The sequence below is a fragment of the Diaporthe citri genome (assembly GCF_014595645.1).
Source record: "Diaporthe citri strain NFHF-8-4 chromosome Unknown scaffold_8, whole genome shotgun sequence".
Classification (NCBI taxonomy): Eukaryota; Fungi; Ascomycota; class Sordariomycetes; order Diaporthales; family Diaporthaceae; genus Diaporthe; species Diaporthe citri.
Window position 1 is genome coordinate 1,898,344 of NW_025064853.1, and position 21,505 is coordinate 1,919,848.

At 54.8% G+C, this 21,505-nt stretch overlaps 6 protein-coding genes across 6 annotated transcripts; 3 read left to right on the forward strand and 3 right to left on the reverse strand.

The window, feature by feature from the left end:
• Positions 1-855: 855 nt before the first annotated feature.
• Positions 856-8,876, reverse strand: INS49_014881 (uncharacterized protein; the record flags this gene model as incomplete). Its single annotated transcript, XM_043175569.1, has 4 exons — positions 856-5,155; positions 6,020-7,102; positions 7,154-7,310; positions 7,373-8,876. 4 exons carry the CDS (start codon positions 8,874-8,876, stop codon positions 856-858), a joined length of 7,044 nt encoding a protein of 2,347 aa, XP_043020526.1.
• A 406-nt stretch (positions 8,877-9,282) lies between these two features.
• On the forward strand, positions 9,283-9,739 carry INS49_014882 (uncharacterized protein; the record flags this gene model as incomplete). The annotated part of the gene is made up of 3 exons (XM_043175570.1): positions 9,283-9,310; positions 9,387-9,526; positions 9,590-9,739. 3 exons carry the CDS (start codon positions 9,283-9,285, stop codon positions 9,737-9,739), a joined length of 318 nt encoding a protein of 105 aa, XP_043020527.1.
• Positions 9,740-10,398: 659 nt separating this feature from the next.
• On the forward strand, positions 10,399-12,255 carry INS49_014883 (uncharacterized protein; the record flags this gene model as incomplete). The annotated part of the gene is made up of 3 exons (XM_043175571.1): positions 10,399-10,582; positions 10,638-11,004; positions 11,061-12,255. The coding sequence occupies 3 exons, from the start codon at positions 10,399-10,401 to the stop codon at positions 12,253-12,255; spliced, it is 1,746 nt and encodes a 581-aa protein (XP_043020528.1).
• Positions 12,256-12,474: 219 nt separating this feature from the next.
• INS49_014884 (uncharacterized protein) lies at positions 12,475-13,794 on the reverse strand (the record flags this gene model as incomplete). The annotated part of the gene is made up of 4 exons (XM_043175572.1): positions 12,475-12,957; positions 13,106-13,522; positions 13,581-13,676; positions 13,744-13,794. 4 exons carry the CDS (start codon positions 13,792-13,794, stop codon positions 12,475-12,477), a joined length of 1,047 nt encoding a protein of 348 aa, XP_043020529.1.
• A 2,456-nt stretch (positions 13,795-16,250) lies between these two features.
• Positions 16,251-17,291, forward strand: INS49_014885 (uncharacterized protein; the record flags this gene model as incomplete). The annotated part of the gene is made up of 3 exons (XM_043175573.1): positions 16,251-16,487; positions 16,587-16,798; positions 16,859-17,291. The coding sequence occupies 3 exons, from the start codon at positions 16,251-16,253 to the stop codon at positions 17,289-17,291; spliced, it is 882 nt and encodes a 293-aa protein (XP_043020530.1).
• A 1,406-nt stretch (positions 17,292-18,697) lies between these two features.
• Positions 18,698-20,093, reverse strand: INS49_014886 (uncharacterized protein; the record flags this gene model as incomplete). The annotated part of the gene is made up of 4 exons (XM_043175574.1): positions 18,698-18,701; positions 18,757-19,282; positions 19,335-19,454; positions 19,616-20,093. 4 exons carry the CDS (start codon positions 20,091-20,093, stop codon positions 18,698-18,700), a joined length of 1,128 nt encoding a protein of 375 aa, XP_043020531.1.
• Between the last annotated feature and the right edge of the window lie 1,412 nt (positions 20,094-21,505).

The following is a 21,505-nucleotide window of genomic DNA, read 5'->3' on the forward strand; positions in this document are numbered from 1 at the left end:
TCTTCCAAGTCCAATCGCTGTTGCCGTGCAAGAGCATAGTCTCGTTCTATACCCGTCTCGGGAACAAATACCTCAAACCATATGCACTGGCCAAGGCCAAATAATATTCAACAACCTAGCCATCATACCCCCAACCAGGCCACCCCCCTCGTCCACTCCACCTGCATGTCCCAGATGGCCATCAGCCTCTGTAGTATGTCCGTTTTCCTGCTCCACTGACAACTCATCAGCCTGCGCGACAGACTGTGACGTCTGTCGGAAGCGGGATCCGTCCACGACGCGGAAGGCGATCCCATGGATCCCGAGGTGCGGTATGGATACGTAGATCGGCAAGCCTTCGTCGTTGGGCAAGGCCAGCTGAACTTGCGCGCCGGAGTACCGCCCATCTCTGCCCCGTAGGAAGCAGGAATAATTCTCACGTGTAGGGTGGTAATGTGGCTGAAAGAACGGGTCGGGTAAGGCATGACGATATGTTTGGGGCGATGCCTGGCCGGATGTAAGCGTATTCAAAAGATGCCTGGAGTCGCTGCTAACGTCGCGGCGACCTACGTCGTCGGTCCCGGCCAGCACCACAGTCTCGGTATGATCAGCAGGTCCTGTATGTCCCTCGTCATGACATTCGCCAGCTGAATGAGGGGACACCGGAGCATCCACAACGGTCACGGCCGGTGGTGTTCCTTCTGGTGCTAGGTGTGGTGCTGGCGGACCACCATGGTCTTTGGTTGGTGGTGTAGTCGATGGCGCGGGTTCGTGTGCTGGAAAGGGCTTCTAGCTCTGAGTAGCAGCTCGCGAGTCTTGCGACTGCTGTGGCTGGTTGGTAACGAGTGGTCTTGAGATGGGCGATGAAGAGAACCTCTAGCTCTGAGCAGCGGCTTGCGACTGCGGCCGGCCGCCACCCCTGCCACGCGGAGCCGGTGACCCACGGCCGCGTCCTCCCCTACCACGGCCACGGCCTCTGCTGTTACCATCAAGGCCCGGGGGTGGTGGGTAGGAGTTGTACGATGGCTGCTGTGCTGCATGGCCGTTACTATTCGGTGCTGCACCACCGCCGCCTCGTCCCCGCTGGGCACCGCCGCGTCCGCCTCTAGCGGCGCCATTCTGGAAGCCTCCGCGGCCACCTCGCTGGTAGTCCTGTTGAGGTGTCTGGTTCGGCGACGGACGGTACACCAAATTGCTAGGCTGAATGTTGAGAGTTCCACGCTGCGGCGGATGGCCGTTGTGTCCTCCACGACCACGACCGTGGCCGTTGGAGCCATTAACCGTACCGCGCCATGAGCCGGTCAGCGGTGGAGGAGCAGCAGCGTCGCGGAACTGTCTGCCACCAGGCGCGCCGTAGCCACCGCTCGCCACGAGCGTAGTCAGCGACGGGTGGGGCGCCCGCGCCATGGCAGCCTTGGAGCCGATGACGACCTGTCTGTCGGTCAGGTTGAGAACAGACGAGGCTGGGATCGTCTGGCCGCGGAAAGCAGGGCATCGGCTGTCCAGAGTGTTTCCACTCATGAAGGTGATGTCGAAGACGACGTCGAGGATGTTCTTGCTGCCCACCCTGCTAATGCCGACCACGGTTCCTCGAGAGGCGATAGGGACCTTGCCGATATCCTGCGCATAAACAACCCGGTCTCCCAAATGGAAACGCTGGTTTCCGAGTCGGGTCTCTGCGTCTCCAGGTTTCAAGAGTGCGCTCCGCGGCACTCCCTTGACTGCCTGAGAAGTCGTCTCCTTACAGGCTTCAAACGCTGCTTCAGATGCCGAGGCCAATTCCATGACAACGGTGGAGTCGAGCTGTTCAGCATCCAATGGCACCTTCGCAAAGCCGTTCGTACCGACTGACTTGAGCCACTGGCCAATCTCCTTGACTCTTGTTGTCGCCGTTGCCTCGTCAGGCCAGATATCAGTTGCTTTAACATCCCGGCTTTGCACGTTCTTCTGCAGCCCCGCAAAGAAGTCCGGAAACTTCACCATGTAGTCAGAGACTAACTTGATCGCCGCATTGCTGAACTCCCAGCCCGTCTCGGACTTTCGAGTGAAGCCAAGGACCTTCAGCTTCTTCGAATCGAACTTCAAGTTCAACCCCAAGTTGACTTTGAGATCTCCCACGCTGAGGACTTGGTAGGAAGATGTGATCTTGCTGAAGGCTAGGGGATGAAGGCCAAGGTTCTTCGACACTTGATAAGACGGCATGTATCTGTTCTCGCGCTCGCTCTTGTGGATGATTTGCTTCGCAAAGTCTGGCTCCTTGTTCTTCATCTTGGAGATAATAACGTCCAGCTTTTTGTCGCTGTAGCCAGTCACCGCGAGAGGCCGGCCATATGCCAAGTCGCCCAGGTAGAAGGCATGCGAGTCAACCGGGAATTCTTCCTCAAGAGGCAGGGCTGCTCTCTCTGTGAAACGCTCATCCTCATTGACCACGTCGTCAACAATGGTCTGCGACGCGTAGAAATCCCGCATGCCTGGTATTTCACCAAACTCCTTGATGGTGGAACCTTCGTCGGTCTTGATCAATCCCTTGAGCATTTCGACGTGGACCATGGACTCCACGTCCCCGATCAAGATGCCCAAACGCTTGCTGTAGAAGTCCTCCCAATACCTAGCATTCTTCAACCAATCGTCAATCTCCCTGTTGGAATGGTCCTTTACGACGACTTCGCCGGACCCATTCTCTGCAAGTGTAAAGTCAAACAGCTCGTCGGAGACACGGACGATCTTTGCTTCTTGGAGGAATGGATACCCGACGTAACACCGCTGGCCAAGTTTCTGCTTCGCGTTCTCGACCTTGGTTCGCACCGCCGAATCGGATAGCGTGACGACCATGCTCTCATTACGACTGTCCTGCTGGAAGACATTGACCCCATGGAAGCCCAGAGTCGCAGTGTAGGGGAGAGTTGCCAGACTTGGGAAACCAGCCAGGGCTGAGACATTAAGCATGGCTCCTTCCATCAGACCTTGCCGGTAGTTCAGACCCTCCGTGGGCGGGAGGTCGAATATGTTCTCCACACAGTGGCAGTTCGGGATATCAGGGAATATGCCCACCATGGATGATGGATAGATGAAGTTGCGATCCGCCGAGTAAGTGAACTTGATGGGGACATTGAAACCGTTCCTCCCCTTCTCATCGTCGGACAACAAGTCGTTCTTGGTGGCCATAGCGTCGAGGAGACGCTTCTCATCTATGAAGGGGATCTTGATCACAGCCTCCCAGTCCTGCTTCTTGCCGTTCATATCCAGCTCAAAGTCTCTAGGGTAAAAGTCGACGATAGGTGAGTTGGGGTTCGTCATGAGATCCCAGTAGACGGTAGGGACGATCTTCTTGCTTCGGTCGGGAAGCACACCCATTAGCTGCTCGAACGGCCGGAAAGGCTGCCCCAGCTTGAAGTCGAGATCGGCACCCAGCCCCTTGATAACGTCTGAGATCAGAGGAGAGTAATGGTACTGGTAAAACCAGGGCCACGAGCAGATGCCACGGTAATAGTAGAACAAGACCCATTGCAGGCCCTGCACGTAATTCTCGGCCAGCTTCTTCAGCTCGGCCTCCTTGTTTCCTGCCCACTCAGGGAACTTCTCGGCATAGTAGTTGTCCTTCCACTCTTGGAACTTCTGCTGGTAGAGGACGTCGTATTGAGCCTGAGCTTCTTCTGCTGTCACGTCCTGGACCTCCGCGTTGTCGTACTTCTTGACAATTCGATTGATAGCAAGTTGCGATTCTTCCTCGAAGTCTTCGACGCCTTCACCGTCATCCATTTCTGGCTTCGGCGGGAAGGTTAGCACGAGATGCCGGTGCCCGTCGTCATCTTCCTTAGTCTTCCAGTTGATGCGGGCGCTGTCGGCAAATTCTTGTACGAACTTGCGATCAGCGGCCTTCAGGCTGATGCCCAGATCCAGAGTCTCAGAGGCCCGCTTAGTAAGGAAGGGCTTGATCTGTTCCTTCCACAGCTTCTTCTGCTCTGATGTGACGACGAGTTTGCCCTTCGGCTTGGGCGCATCTCCGTTCCCGATTTTTCGCTTGGCCTGGAACCACTTAGAGCTCTCGACCTCGTGCTCGAAAAACCGGTACTCCTCCTTGCTGAGCTCCTCAAGGAAAATCCCTAAACGCTTCAGGTTCATTGCGCCGCCCTCGTTGATGTAGCCGTCGCATTTCGGCAAGACGGACTTGTATATCCTGAACATCATCGCCAAAGCGCCTTCATTGATGTGTATCCGTGGCAGGTTGGGCAAGAAATCGTTGCCGACAAAGAACGCCATGAGAATGAAATCATCGATAACCCGCTCCATGTCGAAGGGAAAGTCCAGCTTATTCGCGCCATCCTCCTTGAAGTCCTGGAATTCCAACTCGAGATATTCTCTAACAATGCAAAGATGCATGAGATAGAAATTTTGATGCTCCAATTCCTTCGACTGCACCTTGGACTGGCGGCCGAAGGTGACCTCCTCACGGAGGAGGCAGAAGTGCGGGTCGTGGCTGAGCAGACCCAGCATGATCAAATCCGCATCGAGGCCGTATAGACAGTGCCGCATGTTGGGGTGGTAATCCGGCTGTGCTCTTGCGTTACGAATGTATTCCATGATCTTGTGTTCGCCCTCGCCGGGGACCTCGTGGCCGGAAAGCACGATCTCACAGCCCTGCCATTCCTTGTCTTCGGAGACCTTCTTGTTGATGAAATATCTCAGCTGCTGCGACAGCTTCGCCATGAACTCTGTCCCCGGCGTGATGCAGTTGCTGTCGAATGGTTCCTCCTTAGGGATTTCTTTCCCTTCTCGGATCGCCTTATCCCTTGCCTGCTCAGCATCCAGTGCGGTCCTGAATCGCCTCGCGCGCTGCTGGTTCATCTTTGCCCGTGGCGCAACGCCGTCCACAGCCATGAAGAAGAGCTGCTTGGGTTTGATTTTACCAAACAGGTGTTCGATGTAATTAAAGATGCGAATGAACATCTCATCCTCGCTCAGTCGGAACTGGACATCGCCCGAGTCCTTGTGGGTGCAGTTGTGGATGATTCCGTTCATGTCGAGGTAGAGGCAGTCGAACTCGGGGATTCGATTCTCTGCTATGAGCTGGGAGATGGAGGGGTACCGCTCCGAGAGCCATCTGAAGAACTTGGGAACACCCATCGTCGCGTCGTTGGCAAGGTTGCCGCCGTGTTGGAGGTTGCTTGCGATGTTACTTGTTCGAGTTGCAAAAGGAAAAGATACTGTACGGCGCGATAAATATGGCCGATTTTTAGAGAAAACCGAATGCAAGCGTCAGCGAGGCAGTAGTAGTTCGAGGTTGGCTGACACTAGTGGCAGTTCGAGGTCGCACAGGTTTGTACGACACGACACGAACTCCAAAAAGAAAGACAAGCCAGGCCACTGTGCTGTGGTGAGGATAACGTGTGCGTGGAGGTAGGCCTTGAAAGGCAGGTTGGGTGAGGTGACGGTAAGGTGAGGTGGCGGGAATGATGAACGGGAGAAGGTGATGTTGTTCAGACTCGACAGAGGCGGCGATGATGCGACAAGCCTGCCGCCAGGTTGGCATGGTGGGGAGCTGGAGCCGCTCTTCCCAGCTTTAGCACGGGCCACAGCTTGTTTTTGGCAAGGGCGGGTGGCTGTGGGGACAGGACCCTTGTGATCTTGAGCGGCACATAGCACAGCCATCAACAGTATGATTTTCGCAGTCTTGGAACCCGACTCGACCCAATGGGGATGGGAAGAAATGAAAAAAGGAAAAAAAAAATAGAGGAGAAAACACTAACACTCATCGCATTCTCAATTGGTCGAAAGCTCTTTTGTCTATCGAGAGCCTCGTATGGAATTCTAATGTTCCTGACCGTGCTTCTCGCCAGGACAGTCTCGCGGGCAAAAGGATATGTATGGGTTAGCATCTCTACATCCTGCGCAGCCAGTTGAGAGGCAGCAATTCCATGTCAAATAGAAATAGGTATCATTATTCTGTAAGATCATCACCCCTCTCCCCTGGTATTGCATCTTGCAAAGCCCCCATCATTCCCTCTCAGGACCACGGGTCGTCGGCTGGGCCCCTATCAACCATCCGACTCCCGCAGTCAAACTACCAACGGCAGCTTCCCTGAGCTGGTCCCTCTTCCTCGCCCTCTGCTGCTGCTGCTCCGTCGACTCACCAGCGTCCACCGATGCGTCGAAGCCCCTGCCCTGCGCGGTGGTGTTGAAATTGGACAGCGCCGTCAGGTTGCGCTGTGCAGAGCGCATGCTGGCTCTCGACAGGTCGAAGAGCGACATCGGCGCCTCCTCGGACGTGTGCCGCGAAGACGATACTGGCTGTCTAGCTGGCGCAGTGGCGCTGCGAGAGGGTGCGTTAAACCCGCCGGGCATCGTGTGCATGTCGGCCGCCTCGTCCCAGGCATTCTCCTGCTCCTGCTCGGCGCTTATGGCCGTATCTAGCTCCTCTTCCGTGCGGCGGTACGTGTTGAGGATTTCTGATAGTGTCGCGGAAGGGGCGACCCGAAGAGCGGTGGCCAGACACTCGATCCTCTGCTCCAGGTGCCGGATGTTGGGGTTGCCGCTCGCGGTCCCGAGATGGGTAGGTCTGACGGTCCGCGAGGTGCGTCGGTATTTGCCGGCTTGTAGTGCTGCCCTCCATGACCAATCATCCCGTTGAGTCGAAACAGATGCAGCCTTGTTCACCAAGGAGCCGTTGCTGGCCTTGCGACTCAGCGGCTGTGGCGGTTTGCCCAGAGCTGCCACCCGGTTGACGACATAGGAATATGCAGTTTCAAAGTCATCCTCCGTCAGGGCTGCGTCGATGCACATCGCCGTGATGCGCCTCTCGGTGTGTAGTATTTCTTGCGGCTCCAATTCTGGTGTGAGTGCACAATGGCCTGACTTGTCACGAACCGTCAGGCCTGCAACCACCATATTACGGCCCACTTCGACGAGGTCTTGAATGTTGGTATAACTTTTCGGATTTTGTTCCAACACCTTCGCAATGATGGAGATAGGATCCTGGTGCACGCGTAGTACAACAGGCGTAAACGGCTCGCCCTGTTTTAGGACGAGCCGGTAATCACTCAAAGCATGGGTCGCCTTGAGCAGGGCTTCGATCCGTTGCGTCGCCACAAATGACCGTTCTATGGTCTGCGGGAAGGCATGCAATCTGATGACACGTCAGTCGCTACATCATCTAACTAATTCCCATAATACTTACATGTCGTTGCATTTCTTCACTCCACCCCTGGTGCGGTTAGGATTCGAAGCGTTGTCATAGGCACTCATGGCTGCGGCGTAGATGGTGTCCTGCAGAACTTTCTTCGAAAGTGGCTGCTCTGTCGAGTCCTCGTAGAGAGACTTTGCCAGCGAATATCCTGTTCACAAAGTCAGAATCAGGGTTGCCCGATACTAGGAGCAGAGCACGGATGCTACGTACGGGTATGCGCCAAAAGGGTCTTCAAGATCTCAACCTCGAGAAACTCGCGGCTGACACGTCCAAATATCCCGTGGTAATGCTGGTCTTCGTCCGGGCCTGACTCCTCTTCTGCGCCCCAGTCTCTCAGCCAGAGAATCTCGTTCCTAGCTTTGAGCCAGAACCTGTCATCCGAGATTGGACCATTCTCGCTGATGGCATGGATGAGTTTAAGAGCTTCTGTCTTCTGTTCACGCTCGTCTTGTAGTAAAGCCAATTCACCAGCTCTTCTGAGTGTACAAGGTGACCCTGCGCGTGTCGCAAGGAAAGCGCTGACGACCAGTGCGGATAGGAGGGTCGTAGCTAGCTTCGATGGTTTCGTGAGGATGTTGCTTTCGTCGAGGAGGTTATTGCGAAGGTGAGTGACATTCTTTGCGAACATGATATTAGTGCTGCCAAGGTCTGGGACTGGGGTCAGATTGGAGGCCGCAGTCTGTAGTGGTGGTAGAGGGTCGTCCAGAAGTTTGGCGACTTCTGCAACGATGGTGTATGCGCCTGTCAGTGCATCGGTTGTTGCTTCAGAAATCAGGTAGGCCGAAGCCATAGCAGCGCGAGCATATCTGAGCTCCAGGTACTGTTGCTTGTCCTCATTCAGCCACATTTGACCATATCCGCCCAAGTCGACGTCCTCTGGCGAGTGCCAATGATCTATTGCCTCGACAGCGACCTTCCAAGTACTTGATGCATGTGCGGTGAGCCACACTAGCATCTGCTCCCAGCCGGGGCATATTAATCCATCCTCTTCGGCGCCCTCTGCTTCTGCTTCAGCCGGGCTTTTGGTAGTCCACCTCCTTTCGCTATACAACCACGGTCCTAGCAGACTTCGGAGATCTCGAGCAATGTAAGGGTAATCTTCTTCCCGCTGGCCGGTTTGTGACAGGAGCAAGTCTACGGCCGCCTGGTCGCTTAGGTGTTCGAAGGCTGACAGCGTCACCGGAATGCTGTCATTGGGGTAGTACTCGTAATTCCGTCGCAGTAGAGGCAGCAGGACCGATATTGTCCACGTTCTGATGCAGGGCGAGTGGTCCAGGAAAGGCACTAGCAAATCGGGTAATTGGGTCAAGAGCCCAGCCTCCTCGTCCACGTTATGTGCCCGGCGCAACAGAAATAGTGTGAGGGGATCATCCTCAGCTTCTGCCGGTGCCTGTGGCCATGACAGCTTCTGCAGATGCAGCTTGCGGACCTTCTTGACAGCGTCCTCCTCGCTTAGGTGTTCCACAGTCGATATGTCGACGTCCCAGTGCTCGTGTGTGACATATTCCTCCTTTTCGATCTCGTCGATAAACGAGACATATTCCTCGGATTTCAGGGTCTCGGGGAGGTAGGTGAGCAGGATGCGCAGAAGCAACTCCTTTCGCAGCACGGAGCCATGTTGCGCGGCGACGAAGGACAAGCTGTCGAGATCCGCTTTGGCGGCGAGGTGCGCAGCGAGAAGGACAATCTTCGGGGCTGAAAGAACGGGACTCATGGTGGGAGATCAACGCAACACATGCTCTCCCGTTTTGCTGGAGTCTTCGATCAGGAGAACAGCGTCATCACAAGATTGTGTCTCCTAGATGTAAAGGAAGAAGGAAGATCCAAGGAGCTTGGCGCTGAGCTCTATACGTAAAGCTGTCGCATTCCTTGGAGGCAATCAACATCCCTGTCGTGTAGTGGTGGCGCCTGTGGCTAGTGGGCATTGCTACCAAATACGGCGATCCTGGCACTCGGAGCACTGTGCAGTCCTCGGCAGGCAGGACGGCACCCTGGAGCTCCACCATTGCCAATCGCGAGGTCCGGATTCGACTTCATGCCATCATTTGGCGATGCGACACAGGTGACTTCGCCGGCGACATCTCAACCAAATTCCTGGATACCACACCCACATCTACGCCATGTCATCAGGATACGGACTGAACGGGGGTGAGTCGCCTCTTCGGGAGCCAATGGCCCCGGCCCACAGAGACAGAGACACCGCGCTGACGATTCTACTCGCCAGGTCCGTCCCGATGCTTCCCCTTCTGGCAGGAGTTGCTCGCATGTTACGTCGTCAACACGAGCTCTGAGGACACATCGGGCAAGAAGAAGTGTGTGCCTGCGCTGGAGGACTACTACGAGTGCATGCACCACAAGAAAGAGGTCGGCCACACCCAGAAGAGCTGCTGCGTCAGAGCAGACCAGGACTAACATCGCTTTTCGCAGGCCGCCCGAGTGCTGGCATTACAGGCAGCGTACAGGAAGGCGGAGATCAATCAAGGACGAGAGAATGCGCCAACCGCGGGGCAAATACGGAACCTAGGCCTGCTGAACAAGGAGGACGACACGAAGAAGGTTCTTGGAGCGAGCTCATAGACGGTGGAAGGCGTCATAGGTCGTCTCGTTGTACATTCAAAGCTGGAAATCATCAGCCGAATAGAATCCAGGGGTTCTGTGGGTCTCAGAACACCCAAGCTTCTACCTTTGGCTGTGCATTTGCATCTATCTGCATGTGAGGATACCTGGTCAGCATCATCTTGAGATGTGAGCGCATGCAGACCTGTGATCGTGCATGGTTCCAGACGTCCTCGTCAGTTTCAAGCGAATCTTTGCTTTCTTATGTACGGCTGCATTCGCTGTCCGATTTCGCGGTTAAGTGGTGTTTGCACCAAGCCAGCTGGGGGAGGGGCCACAGGATCGAAGCTTCCTACCCAGGCAGGTACACACTCTTCCTAGGCTGAGGCAGCAGCTGTGACTGCAGGAGTAAGTGACTTCGAATCAAAAACAGACGCCGTGGTTATTCCACCCTCCTTCAAGTCTGCTCCCCACCCCCTTCCCAAAGTTATTGGTTACTTGAAGGGATCCCTGCCGCGGTGGACTTGTTTGCCTCGAGATCAACTCGCCTCGTGATCTACACTCTTGTATCCATGCACGACGTCAATGCGTGTGATTCTGGACAGTTACCCTTGAAATACCACGCCAGACCAACCTTCTGGCTGATGAGCTACGGTTGACAGCCGCTGGTGCAGCACAAGATGCCTTCGTTTCGGGGCATAGACATCTCCGTACTCGCACAGTCTGAGGTCGGCAAGCTCCCTGAGTACCCCCATCCTGATGGGTCCTCCGTTCAACTCGGCACTCCATATGACAACCATCAAGATCCATCTCGAGTATCAAAAGCCAACCCGACGGTGTCAGTGTACATCCCGTCTGTACCAGGTACGGACAGCATCCACTCCAGCCTTGATCTACACAAGTTACTGACTTCGGACAGGTGCCCAATTCTGTATCAAATATGTTGTCGAACGAGAGTCCAGCCCTCCAATTCACCTGTTCTTCAAGTTGTTCATGAATGGAAGACACATCACGTCATGGGGCATCAACCCCAAGGTCAAGGACAAGGGCCGGGTCGAAAAGGCCCTGTACGAGCCTAGTGATCGTTGGGAGCACGAAGAGGACGGCACGACCATTAAACCAGAGGGAATTGAGGCCCGGTACTTCCATTTCATGGGAGGCGAGCAGGAAAAGTCTGTTGCGGAGGACGGTGGGCTCATCGAAGTCCAAGTCTTCCGGGCCAAGGGCCGAAAGAGAAGAGCTGCTAAGCTGGATCAGTACAGGCATCAGGAAAAGTACGGAATCGCGTAAGTCTCGGAATTTGTTCGCTGGTGTTGATACATGGCTGACATTAGACGACCAGCGCACCTAGTGGTGGGTTGATAGACAATCCGCAAGACGTCACGTTCTTCGACTTCCACCTCATCGATCCCAAAGACGAGCCCTTTGCCAGCTTCCGCTTCCATTACCGTTCTCTGGCAAACCTGCGTCAGCTGAATCTGATTCCCTCCGATGACTCGAGCATCTTCGATACATTCTCTACCAGCACATTTACTGACAGCATCGACCTCACTCCTGATCTCAGCATCGATGACACGCCACTCGAGAAAGACCTGGATCAACCTCCAATCATCCGCTCTGATCCCGACGAGTCGGTCTTCGATGACGACAGTAGCTCCAATGAAGACCATCCAGGTTCAGAACAGCGCAGCAAGCCCCGAAAAGAGAAAGTATTTGTCCTTAGGACTCCTCCACAGTTGCTCCCAGGGTCAGGCACGAGCCATAACCTGCCTCAGCCCAGCAAAACGCTCAGGGACGGTTCTACCGATGGTATTCCAGACTCGTATCTTCAGCGTCCCTTGCCGGATCGGCCGCTCCCCGACCTGCCTGTTGGCGTACCAAATGAAATTTGTGGCCCCTCGCGGAAGACATCCACTGCATCAATCGCGACGTCGCTCCTGAGCTACGTCAGAGACGGTTCATTCTTGGACGAGTCTGTTGAATACGGCCATGCCCAGGAGGTCCCGGTGTACAAGGCCAAGTCAGATGCTTACCCTACTCTCAATCATCACCAGTCTTGTCCCGACGACCGGTCAGTATCCGACTATGAGAACTATCTTTCATCCGAGGATGAATTGAGGGTCAATCAGTTCCAGTCGGCCTCGCCAGGCGAGCATACAGTCAGCAACGGGAGTAGATTGAAGAATTATGCGGATGTCTTGGACAGCGACGATGGGTCGCCAGCAGCGAAAGACAGCAAGACCGCCGGCCCGAAGGCTAGCAAGTCCACCGTCAACATTGGGGAGAAGTACATCGACTTTTCAAGGTTCCCGCACCTTCAGCTTGATGAGTACGAATGGATCCGCCGCTCGCCTTCTCCCAAGGCTCCGCCTCGCCGGGTGCTGAGCCCAAGACTTGGTCGGCTCTGGGACACGCTGCGCCGTAACCGGTCTCGCTCACCACTGAGGCAGCCGTTGCGTGAGGCACCTGGTCGCAACTATTCAACGCCTCACCTGTCTGGCCAAGACGGAAACGAGAAGTATGGCAATTGGATCTAGTGTGGTTCGAAATTGCAAACATCGGATTGGGGCATGATGAGTCCCAGGAGCGTGGCTCTCCCCAGAGGTAACAGTAGCTCGAGGTATCCCCGGCCGTCATCGTTGGCGACGGCAAGTTGTAGCATGACAAAGAGGCACCAGAGTCCTATCTCGGAGTAACTAGTTAGCTTGGCCACCACAATAGAATAATTCCTCTGCTTGTAAATCCTCTATCCCGTTCTACCACCACTTCTCGTAAAGAACCCTATGAGGTTCCAGGCCCAGTCCTTGTGGGGAAGTCAACTTCTCGACGAACTCATCCGTCATCGCAGGCACCCCACAGACGTAGACAACAGCGAACTTCTTGTCATCGCCGACAGCCTCCGCAATGTCCTCGACTGTGATACGCCGGCTCTTGAACGGGATGCCCTGGAGGTCACCACCGTCCCCTCCCCCTTCTGCACCTGCGCCGGGGCCTCCGGGTGTCAGGAACAAGCCCAGCCGTCCCTTGAGTGCGCCGCCGCCGCCGTTGAAGATCCCGGCCAGGCGGTCGAGGAACAGTATCTTGGAGGCGTCGCGCTTGCCCTCGCCGCCCGGGTCCCGCGTCGAGTACAGGAACTCGACCGTGTGCCGCGGGTCCGGCCGCTCGGCGAGGTGGCTCGCGATGCTCATCAGCGGGTTGATGCCGACGCCGCCGGCGACGAAGACGATCTTGCGGAGGGTCTTTATGTACGGTATCATGTAACGTCAGTTTGTCTGGGCTTTCGGCTTCTACGGTGGAGTGCGAGGTGGGAGAGAAGGTGGGCGGGCTGGTGCTGGTGCGGCGTGGTCGGGGAGAGGGAGAGGGGGTGGAGAGGGCACGGCCACTCACCGTCGGCTGGACCCCCGGGGGAGGCCAGACGAAGCTGCCGCCCACGCGGACACGCAGCTCCGAGTGCAGGATCTCGGCCGTGGGCCTCCAGAGGTACTGGGCCGGCGGGTTGTCGGGCGACTTCTGCACGGCGAGCTCGAGGTAAGGCTCCTGCGCAGGGGCCGGTGGGGACGGGGTGGTGCCATCGGCCGGGGCGGCGCTGGCGGGCAAGACTGTTTTCTTCTGGGCCTTCGAGGGCGAGGAGGTGATGGTGAAGCCGCCTGGATTTCTGATACCCGGCACAAAGACGTCGAGCCACTGTCCTGGGAGGAACTGGTCGTCGCGGGGTGGGTGCGTTAGCCGTGGTTCTTCGAGCACTCTGGGGTCAGAGAAGAGAGCGCGGGGAAGGGCTGAATGAGCCGGAGGTGCGTATGCTGGCTTGGAAGATACAATGGTCTCATAAACACTTGATGAATGATGACGCAGGTGTGCTTACCCTGATGCGTCCCACGGACGCTGGGATGGCGAGGCGGAAGGTGCGGATTGAGGGGTTGATTTCCTCGATCCGCCTGAGAATGACCGTGTGGAGCGACTGATGAGTGTGATCATTGCGTCAGCAGGTTTTCTTATTGAGCATTCTGAGCCGCAACATTTCTTACTGGGTCGCGAGGCTCGGTCGCGGTCCTCTCGGAGTGGTCGGGCTTCGACATCGTGGTGGTGTTGCAGATGCAGCGGGACGGATGCTTCAGGCTGGCGAGTGCCCCGCGAAACCGAGGCCGACTGGACACCTTCAATGTGGAAATGATCATGGACAGGAAATTCGGATTTTTTTCCCCTTATTTCATCTGGTGTCGGAGATGAGTCCCGCGATCAGTCTGGATAGTTGTTGAACCATTACACCAAATGCGCGGCCAAGAATATGGGAGGCGGCTCATCATTTTTAACCTCGAGATCGTCACCTAGAGCAAAATAGTGGCTGCAAGATGGAGCATTCCCCGACCCAAACAATACTCAGTACACATCAAATCACATAGCCACCTCGAGATCAATTTTGCATGAATGCAAGTTTTATTGAATTCGCCATCTCAGCACTGAGCATAACATGGAACATGAAATTGGGCTGCATCAACACGAGGCGCTGCCGGTGATATAGCCTTATGCACTGCCTACAGCCCATTCGATTTACAGCCAGCACCACTTGGACATACTACCTGCTACACAGCCAGCGCAAGACCTCTTCTGTCAACCCTAGGTATGAGCCCCAAGCGCTCTCTATCCCCCCGTGTTAACCTGTTTCCACGTGCGTTCAGAGCGTGCTGTGTAAGCAGGTACATACTGCCCGGGTGGGAAGAAGCTCAGGTTTGTCCCCCCTCCATGAGCTCAGTAGTAGAGTGACCTAAGGTGCAGACCTAGGTCGCCTCGAGTCCCTCCCGCTCGCTCGCCCTCATAAATAGACCCTCTCCTACCCTTTCGCCTGCCCTCCTTGTCGACCATCCCACTCGTCGCCCGGTGCCCCCCCCCTTGCCCCCCCTCCCCCTTCCTCCCCGGCCGCACGCTACAGCACTACCTGCGTAACTCTCCTCTCTCTTCCTCTTGGACGCTCCAAGACCTGGTTCCATCCCCAAAAAAAAACCTACAGCGACTCTATAGACACACCGTCTTCCTCTTCTTGCATCCCCTCCCTCGCGCCTGGGGCATGAGGTATCCCACAGTTAGTCCGCGTTCATTGGCATCGTCTGCCTCGCTCAAGCATACCGTCCACGTCAAGCATAATTCAGCATTCAATTGTAAGTTGCCGTGTTCCCTTTCTTTAAGCACTGCTTTTGAATTGCCCGAAACGTTGGTCAAGTATCGTCGTCGCCATGCCGTCATGGTCGGGAGTCGAGGCCCCCAGCAATACTGCCGGATGCACAGGTGCAACTACATGCTGCACATCGCGATTTCCCCTTTCGGCCATTTCTTGTCCACGGAGCCTGCAGCCGAGTCGGCGCCGGCTCTGTTCGTTGACCAGTGTCGCGCGCTCCACACCCGTCCTTGGTGCAGCCCGAGTTCCCGCTCGGGTGAGCACTAGAGACAGAGCCAGCAAAGTCGAGCCTGCGGCATGGCAGTTCTCGTCAATTTTGTCCTGCCGGGCGGTTGGCGTCGGTTGCCCCTGCGGCGTTATCGCCCTGGTGCCGTTTCTGCCAACCGTTGCAGCGAGGACGCCTAAAACCCCGAAGTCTTCCCATCCGGTGCGCTATTGCTCATGAACCCACTGGCGCCCAGCGCTCACTTGCACTGGTCCCAATCGGTTCACATCCCCTCATCTTGAGGAATGTTATTTGGTACATGTTGGACATGCTTCAAGTTGCTAGACTGCGAGGACACACCGTGGTGCAGGGCGCTAACCGCAGCGGATAGGAATAAGGCGCAATTCGCAGTGCAAAACGTCCAATTCTCTGGAGGTTTTCCAGCAATATTCCAGCGTGAACTATTGGGGTAAATTCCGTGTGAATAAATTGTGCAAATCATTGGGCGATTTGTATCCCATCTTCCTTTTCCCTCATGTAAGACGAAGACCATCTCTGGGACATCAGAGACGGACAACAGACGCGAATCGCTGGAATCACGCCGACAAATAGCACCACGCAGCACTGCTGACCTGCACTGGTTCCAACGTTGTACAAAATCAGGGCAAGTATATCCCCGGCTGGCATCTCTCGCTCGTCAACCCTGAGAATATCGAGAATCATAAGAGAGAGTCGCGTGAGACACTTGTTCAAGCGCACTTCGAGCTACCACTTCCGGATTTGTGACCTCAGGTCCCTGACTTCTCTTGTTCAGCACTGACTGTTGTCATCATACGTAGGTACCCTGAAAACTAGGCCACGGCCCCCTCGAGGCTGTCACATACTTCCTTCCCTCCTGATAGAGCAAGACAACCATGGCTCCCTCATCAACACGGCCTACGAACGAGCTCGGGAGGCACATACTGCCCAATGAACGTGCGCGTGCCGTGGACACCGCCCAACGCCCTTCCAGCTCATTCGGAGTCTCTAGCTTTCGCAGCACCCTAAAAAGCCGTGCTTCACGGCCCTATGCCGCCGGTGCTGCACCAGGGCCCAGCAGCGCAAGAGCAATCTCGCAGGACGAAGAAATGGCAGTGCGGCCCCCACAATCCGCGGCCATGGAGCGAAGGGCTTCCAGACCTTACATCAACAACCACACTGCACCGCCTTACAGCAACACGGAACAAGCCATTGAACATCAGTATGCGACTATCACGTATATCGAACGACGAAACAACTGGTACAAGTATTCAGGCCCCAGGCTGAACACTACCGATGCTGTGTACACCACCGACGATGCGAACGGGCCGTCCTGCCAGCTCCCCGAGCCAGAAGACGCGACTTGCCCTGGGCAGGTAGGAATTGGGACCAGCTCGACCCTGGAGCCGTGTAGTAAAATGACAGCGGCTCGGACATTGCTTCAGTTTAGCCAGGCTGCGGTTGTCTTTGGGCAGGACCGAGCACAGCGGGCAATGGCGCAGCCCGAGCCGTATCACGGGTCTCCCGCTACTCGGTGCCCTGGTGCTGAAGCACTGGCCCCTGGTGACTCCACAAAAGACAAGCTGGAGGTTCCCCAGCAGGAGCAGGGGCAGGGGCAGCAGGGACCACGAGAACTCAAAAGGACTGACGAAGACGATGGCCATACTGACAGCTCTGCTTCTTCCGTGTTGACGAGCTCGGGAAGCAGAAGTCCACTGCCGAATACGAGTCCACTACTAACTTCGAGTCCACTGATGAATTCCAAGCCACAGTCGCGAAAGCGCAAGAGAGTCGAAAAGAAGGAGGAGCAGGAGGAGCCGGAGCAGGAGAAGGAGAATGATTCCGGGACAAAGAAAGTCGTCAAGGCAAAGGGAGGGAAGCCAAAGGAAGAAAAGGAGCACAAATTCGTGTGCGACAACTGCGGCGAGAGATTCAAGCGCAATGAACACCTCACCAGGCACGAAGAGAACGCCCATGGGATTGAGATGGAAGGGGGTGTACTTGGATTTGAGAGGTTCCCGTGCGGCCTCTGTGGCAAATGGTTGACACGCAAGGACAACCTCAAATCGCACAGAAACACAAAACACCCGGGCTGTGGGCCTGCGCCTGTCCCCAAGTCTGTGTTTGTGGACGCGGAAAACAAAATCATTGCCAACGCGCGTGTACTTCGTCGGCGCTAGTGACAGCAAACGGCTAGGCCTGAGCTCGCGGAGCCCATCTCGGGGTTGTCATCTCCGCTCAAACAAGACCAAGACGGGGAGCCAATTCAGAAGGCCAACAACAAATGATGGACGAGCCTCAGTGGTTGGGGTGGGGGAGAGATGTCAAGTTCGCCTGGGTGTTCAAAGTCTAGTTTTGTGGAGGGATGGCTCGTGGGAGCGTGAATGCCTCGGTTTCGAGGACTGACGTTGGTTCTCGTTAGTCAGCGGTTGGTGGGGCACCAGGCCGCCTTGGCAAAGCGACAGGATCCCGGGCAGTTCTGCCTTGGATGCCACGAAAAGTTTACACTTGGATTTTTGTTTTGAATAGGGTTTCTAGTATACCTAGACAGTTTGACCCAAACAACTGGGAACGCGACACTATAGACCGGGCCAACAACGACCCCACTTGCAATTAGATATCATACACAGTGGGCTAGTATTCTACTAGAACTCATAAGAAGATCGGTCAACTCCCGGTCGATCTTCTCCACAAACGGACACTTGGTTGGGAGGTTGAGAGTCCAAGTACGCGCGGGGGCCTCCGAGTGTCTGTACTATGCGACGGTGTTCGGGTATCAGCACGCCAAGTGTCCAACTTCTTGAGTTACTAAAACTGGATTTGGGGTACGACTTGCTACGGGAATTTAGGCATGAAAAGACCGGGGGCCTCATATACTATGAGTCCTCTGAGCCATGTGAAGGTTTTCCGTCATTGTCGTCGTCCTCTGACCCTGATGAAAGATTCTAGATATTGCTCCTTGCTACGGAACGTGATAGGCTGCCATCAAGCCCAGACGGAAACCCCAAGTGCCTCGTGTTGGTGAGTTCCCTGGTGGATCAGGGTCCTGGAAAGTACCTCGGTTGAGGAGTTCGGAAGAAACATCGAGTGCGACCTCAGACGGGAGTCGAAGCACCAGAAGAAACCATGTAAGACCCGTGTAAAATATGACGAATCATGCAGCACCAACTGCCCTCCCTATGTTTCAAAGTGGGCGAGAGGTGCTCTTGGACTACAGGAAGTAGATAGGCACATCCCAGAAAAGGTGATGTGGCAGCTCTTAGTCCACAGGTCACTGTAGTGTATCCCGTCATTTCCGACTATGTATTCTTGTCCGTTAGAGGCTCACCCTCGAGTTAGGTGAGAGAATCACTTTCTTTACAACGTGACATGGGACATTTCGAGATTGGGCCTGCAAGCTTCCGCTTTGACGTGAAGAGCTCTAACGGTCATACAAGCTGCATAGCCGGCCATTATTAGCTCTTTATAGAGGAATTGGCGTTCCATGAACTGTCGATGTATGTCGGCAGCTTGGACAGACATTGATGTGAATAGATCGCAGACTGTAACATGGAACAATCTGCATGTCAGATTATCAAACAGGTGTTTATCTTACAGAAGTTTAACCTGTGTATAGGTGTCTTTGATTAATATTGACATGCTCACTCTATCCCATGAATTGCCACAAGCTCCCAAAACGACTCATCATCCAGAGGCTGCTGCGCTGAAATCCTCTCCGAAGGCTGGTATCGAAACCCCTTGTGCACCACCTCCAATGTCAGTTCTCGCTCCCGTGGCCCAAGGTCCTCCTCCCTGGTACGATCCAAAAGGTCCCCAAGAGAGTCTTCTGGGACTCTCGGGTGGTCATGCCACTTGCGCCGCTGCTCTTCGGGGTAATGATGCGGCCACTCGCAACGACCTTCCCATTCCTGAGGTAGAGGCCCGAGCATTTCGAACATGCTGCCCAGGGTACTGGAGTCGCTCCATCCGGTGAAGGGATTGAAACCGGCCATCAAGGTGGTGAAGACGCACATGAAGCCCCACATGTCCGACTTGTAGGTGGACTCGGAACCTTCGTGGAGGAGCTCTGGCGGGCAGCAAGTCTCAGGCGGAAGGCAGGGGTCTGTCGCGGGAGATTCGATGCGCCTTGTCAACCCGAAATCACCGAGAAATGCGGTCTTTGTCGAGAATGCTTGAGGGCCATTTTATAGGCGCAACAAGGTCTCCTGGTCTCCAGACAAAACTGCACAGTGGCAAGGAGAACTTCTCTGGGCGGCCGACTTGCTTGTAACGCTCTGACGGTGTTGGTCCTTGGTCGAGAGCACCAGGGATAAGTCCGATCATGACGTTCCTGTCGGTGATATCTACTTGATAGGTTAGCCATGATTACCTGGAAACAGAATTGATTGACCATGACAAGTACCTCGATGGATTAGTCTGTGATAATGTAAGCACGCTACTGCTTTAAGTATATCTTTGGCCACACGCAGTCGTGTAGCAGAGTCTGAAGTGCGGCCCCTCGGACCCATGAATGTTTTCAAGTCTGGCCCCGTTACAGGAAGTACTACCACTACATGGGTATCATCGGGGAACTGTCCAGGAAGAGAAAATATTGAAGTGCTGAATATCAAATGGCAATGGCTGGGGTCTGGTATCAGTCGTTGTAGGTCCTGATGTATTCGGCTCTCAGTCTGGCCTGCCGTCGTGAAGGTGCGGTGGATCTTGAGGGCAACCGAGGTGTTGGTTTCAATTTCAAATGCAAGCCATGTTGTTGAGAATGATCCGTGGCCAAGTTTGTGTTCAACACGATAGGATTTGCCACCGCTTTGTATGGCCTCGCCGACAGTGGCAGGGTAACAAGGCGGCCCGGGGTACCCTCCACGCACGGAGTAACCGTCAACTCCTTCGGTAAAATCCGTAACATCGCCCTCATCATCTTCAGGGAAATAGTCACCCCAGTCATTGTACGGTTGATTGTTCTCATATACCGGTAGCTGTGCCATCTTTCCTGCCGCCGGGGTTGAGATGTGACCAGGGGGCCGGTGGGGCCTGGAGGGGCCTGGAGGGGACTGACTTGAGCGTTGGACGTCTGTGAGTCAGAACACGGCGCAGTTCGTTAGCTGAATGAGAAGGCCTCTCAGAAGAATCAAGAGCATTCCGGCCAAGTTGATATGGTCGTTTTAGCGAGAGGCGCAGCAAATAGAGTCATGCTCTGCTTGTATAACCTTGCTCAACCACGGTTACCTGTTTCAGATGCTGGAGAGTGCAAGTTACCTTCCAGCCCTCAAGGCAGCAACACAATTTCTAGATTGGGAGTTCCTTTCTTCTATCCACAGTTGACGCGTTTCTTGTTTTTGACTCAGCATCTGAAAAGTGGTTGTGCAGCCCTACAAGAGGGCTCTTTATAAGAAAGCGTAGGCTTCTACTGGTTTACGCGTGGAAATGATTGGGATCCTAATGAGCATTTACATACAGAGACACCTGCCCCTGGAATAATGTGCTAGAATTATTGCATATTAACTTGTCTTTGTGCAGGGGATACAGCACCAGCAGACCATGAAACCATCCTAGCCCCTCAGCCCCAGTCTCTCTGTATATTCAAGGAATGTGCAACGACATCACTGAACGAGCAACGCAGCAGGCCACCGCGTCAGACAGTAGGAGACACTCCGGCGGCACCTAGACTATCTGTGCCCGTAGCCATGAGGACGGCATGGCATTTTCATCCCTATCGTACCATTGTCGACGGCTTTATACTCGGCTCTACTGTGCAATGTCTACAAAGCTGGGCTTACCAATTATAAAATCCGTCCGTCTTTACCACCTTTGATGTTGACCCATAGGCCAAGATCTCATCGATCCATACGAGGTAAGCGTTGCATCGCCACACACACGTGTACTATTGTAATGGTAATATGACCGGCTGCTGGAATCTGTAGTGGTATAGAGCTTGAATGCTTCGCGATATATTAAATATGCTGGTCTGATAATTGATGCCAGTCAAATTAACCCAAACAGCCAGCCGGCCGGCCCGCCCGCCGGCCTTGAATGCAAACATTACACCCAATCCCATTCCCAGCCCTATTTTGATCCTCCAGACTTCATTCTCTTCCCGCCCACCTGCGTCCGTAAGTGCCAACCCATAAGCCAAAGATATCCATATCCGAACCTGACGTCCCAAAGTGAACGTGAGAAGTGCAAAGAAAAGCAGACACACTATCAGTCTCACAAATCATATGACAAATGAAAAGGAGGAAGAGGAGTAGAGAGAGAAAGCGAATGTGACAGAGAAAAAAGGTTGCCAGACCATGCGGCCTAGAAGACATCGAGATCGTATTTCAGCGTTCTCTCGAAGAGCCCCCGAGTCGTATTACGCACCACCGTCGCCATTCACCATGCTCCCGTGCCATGGCCA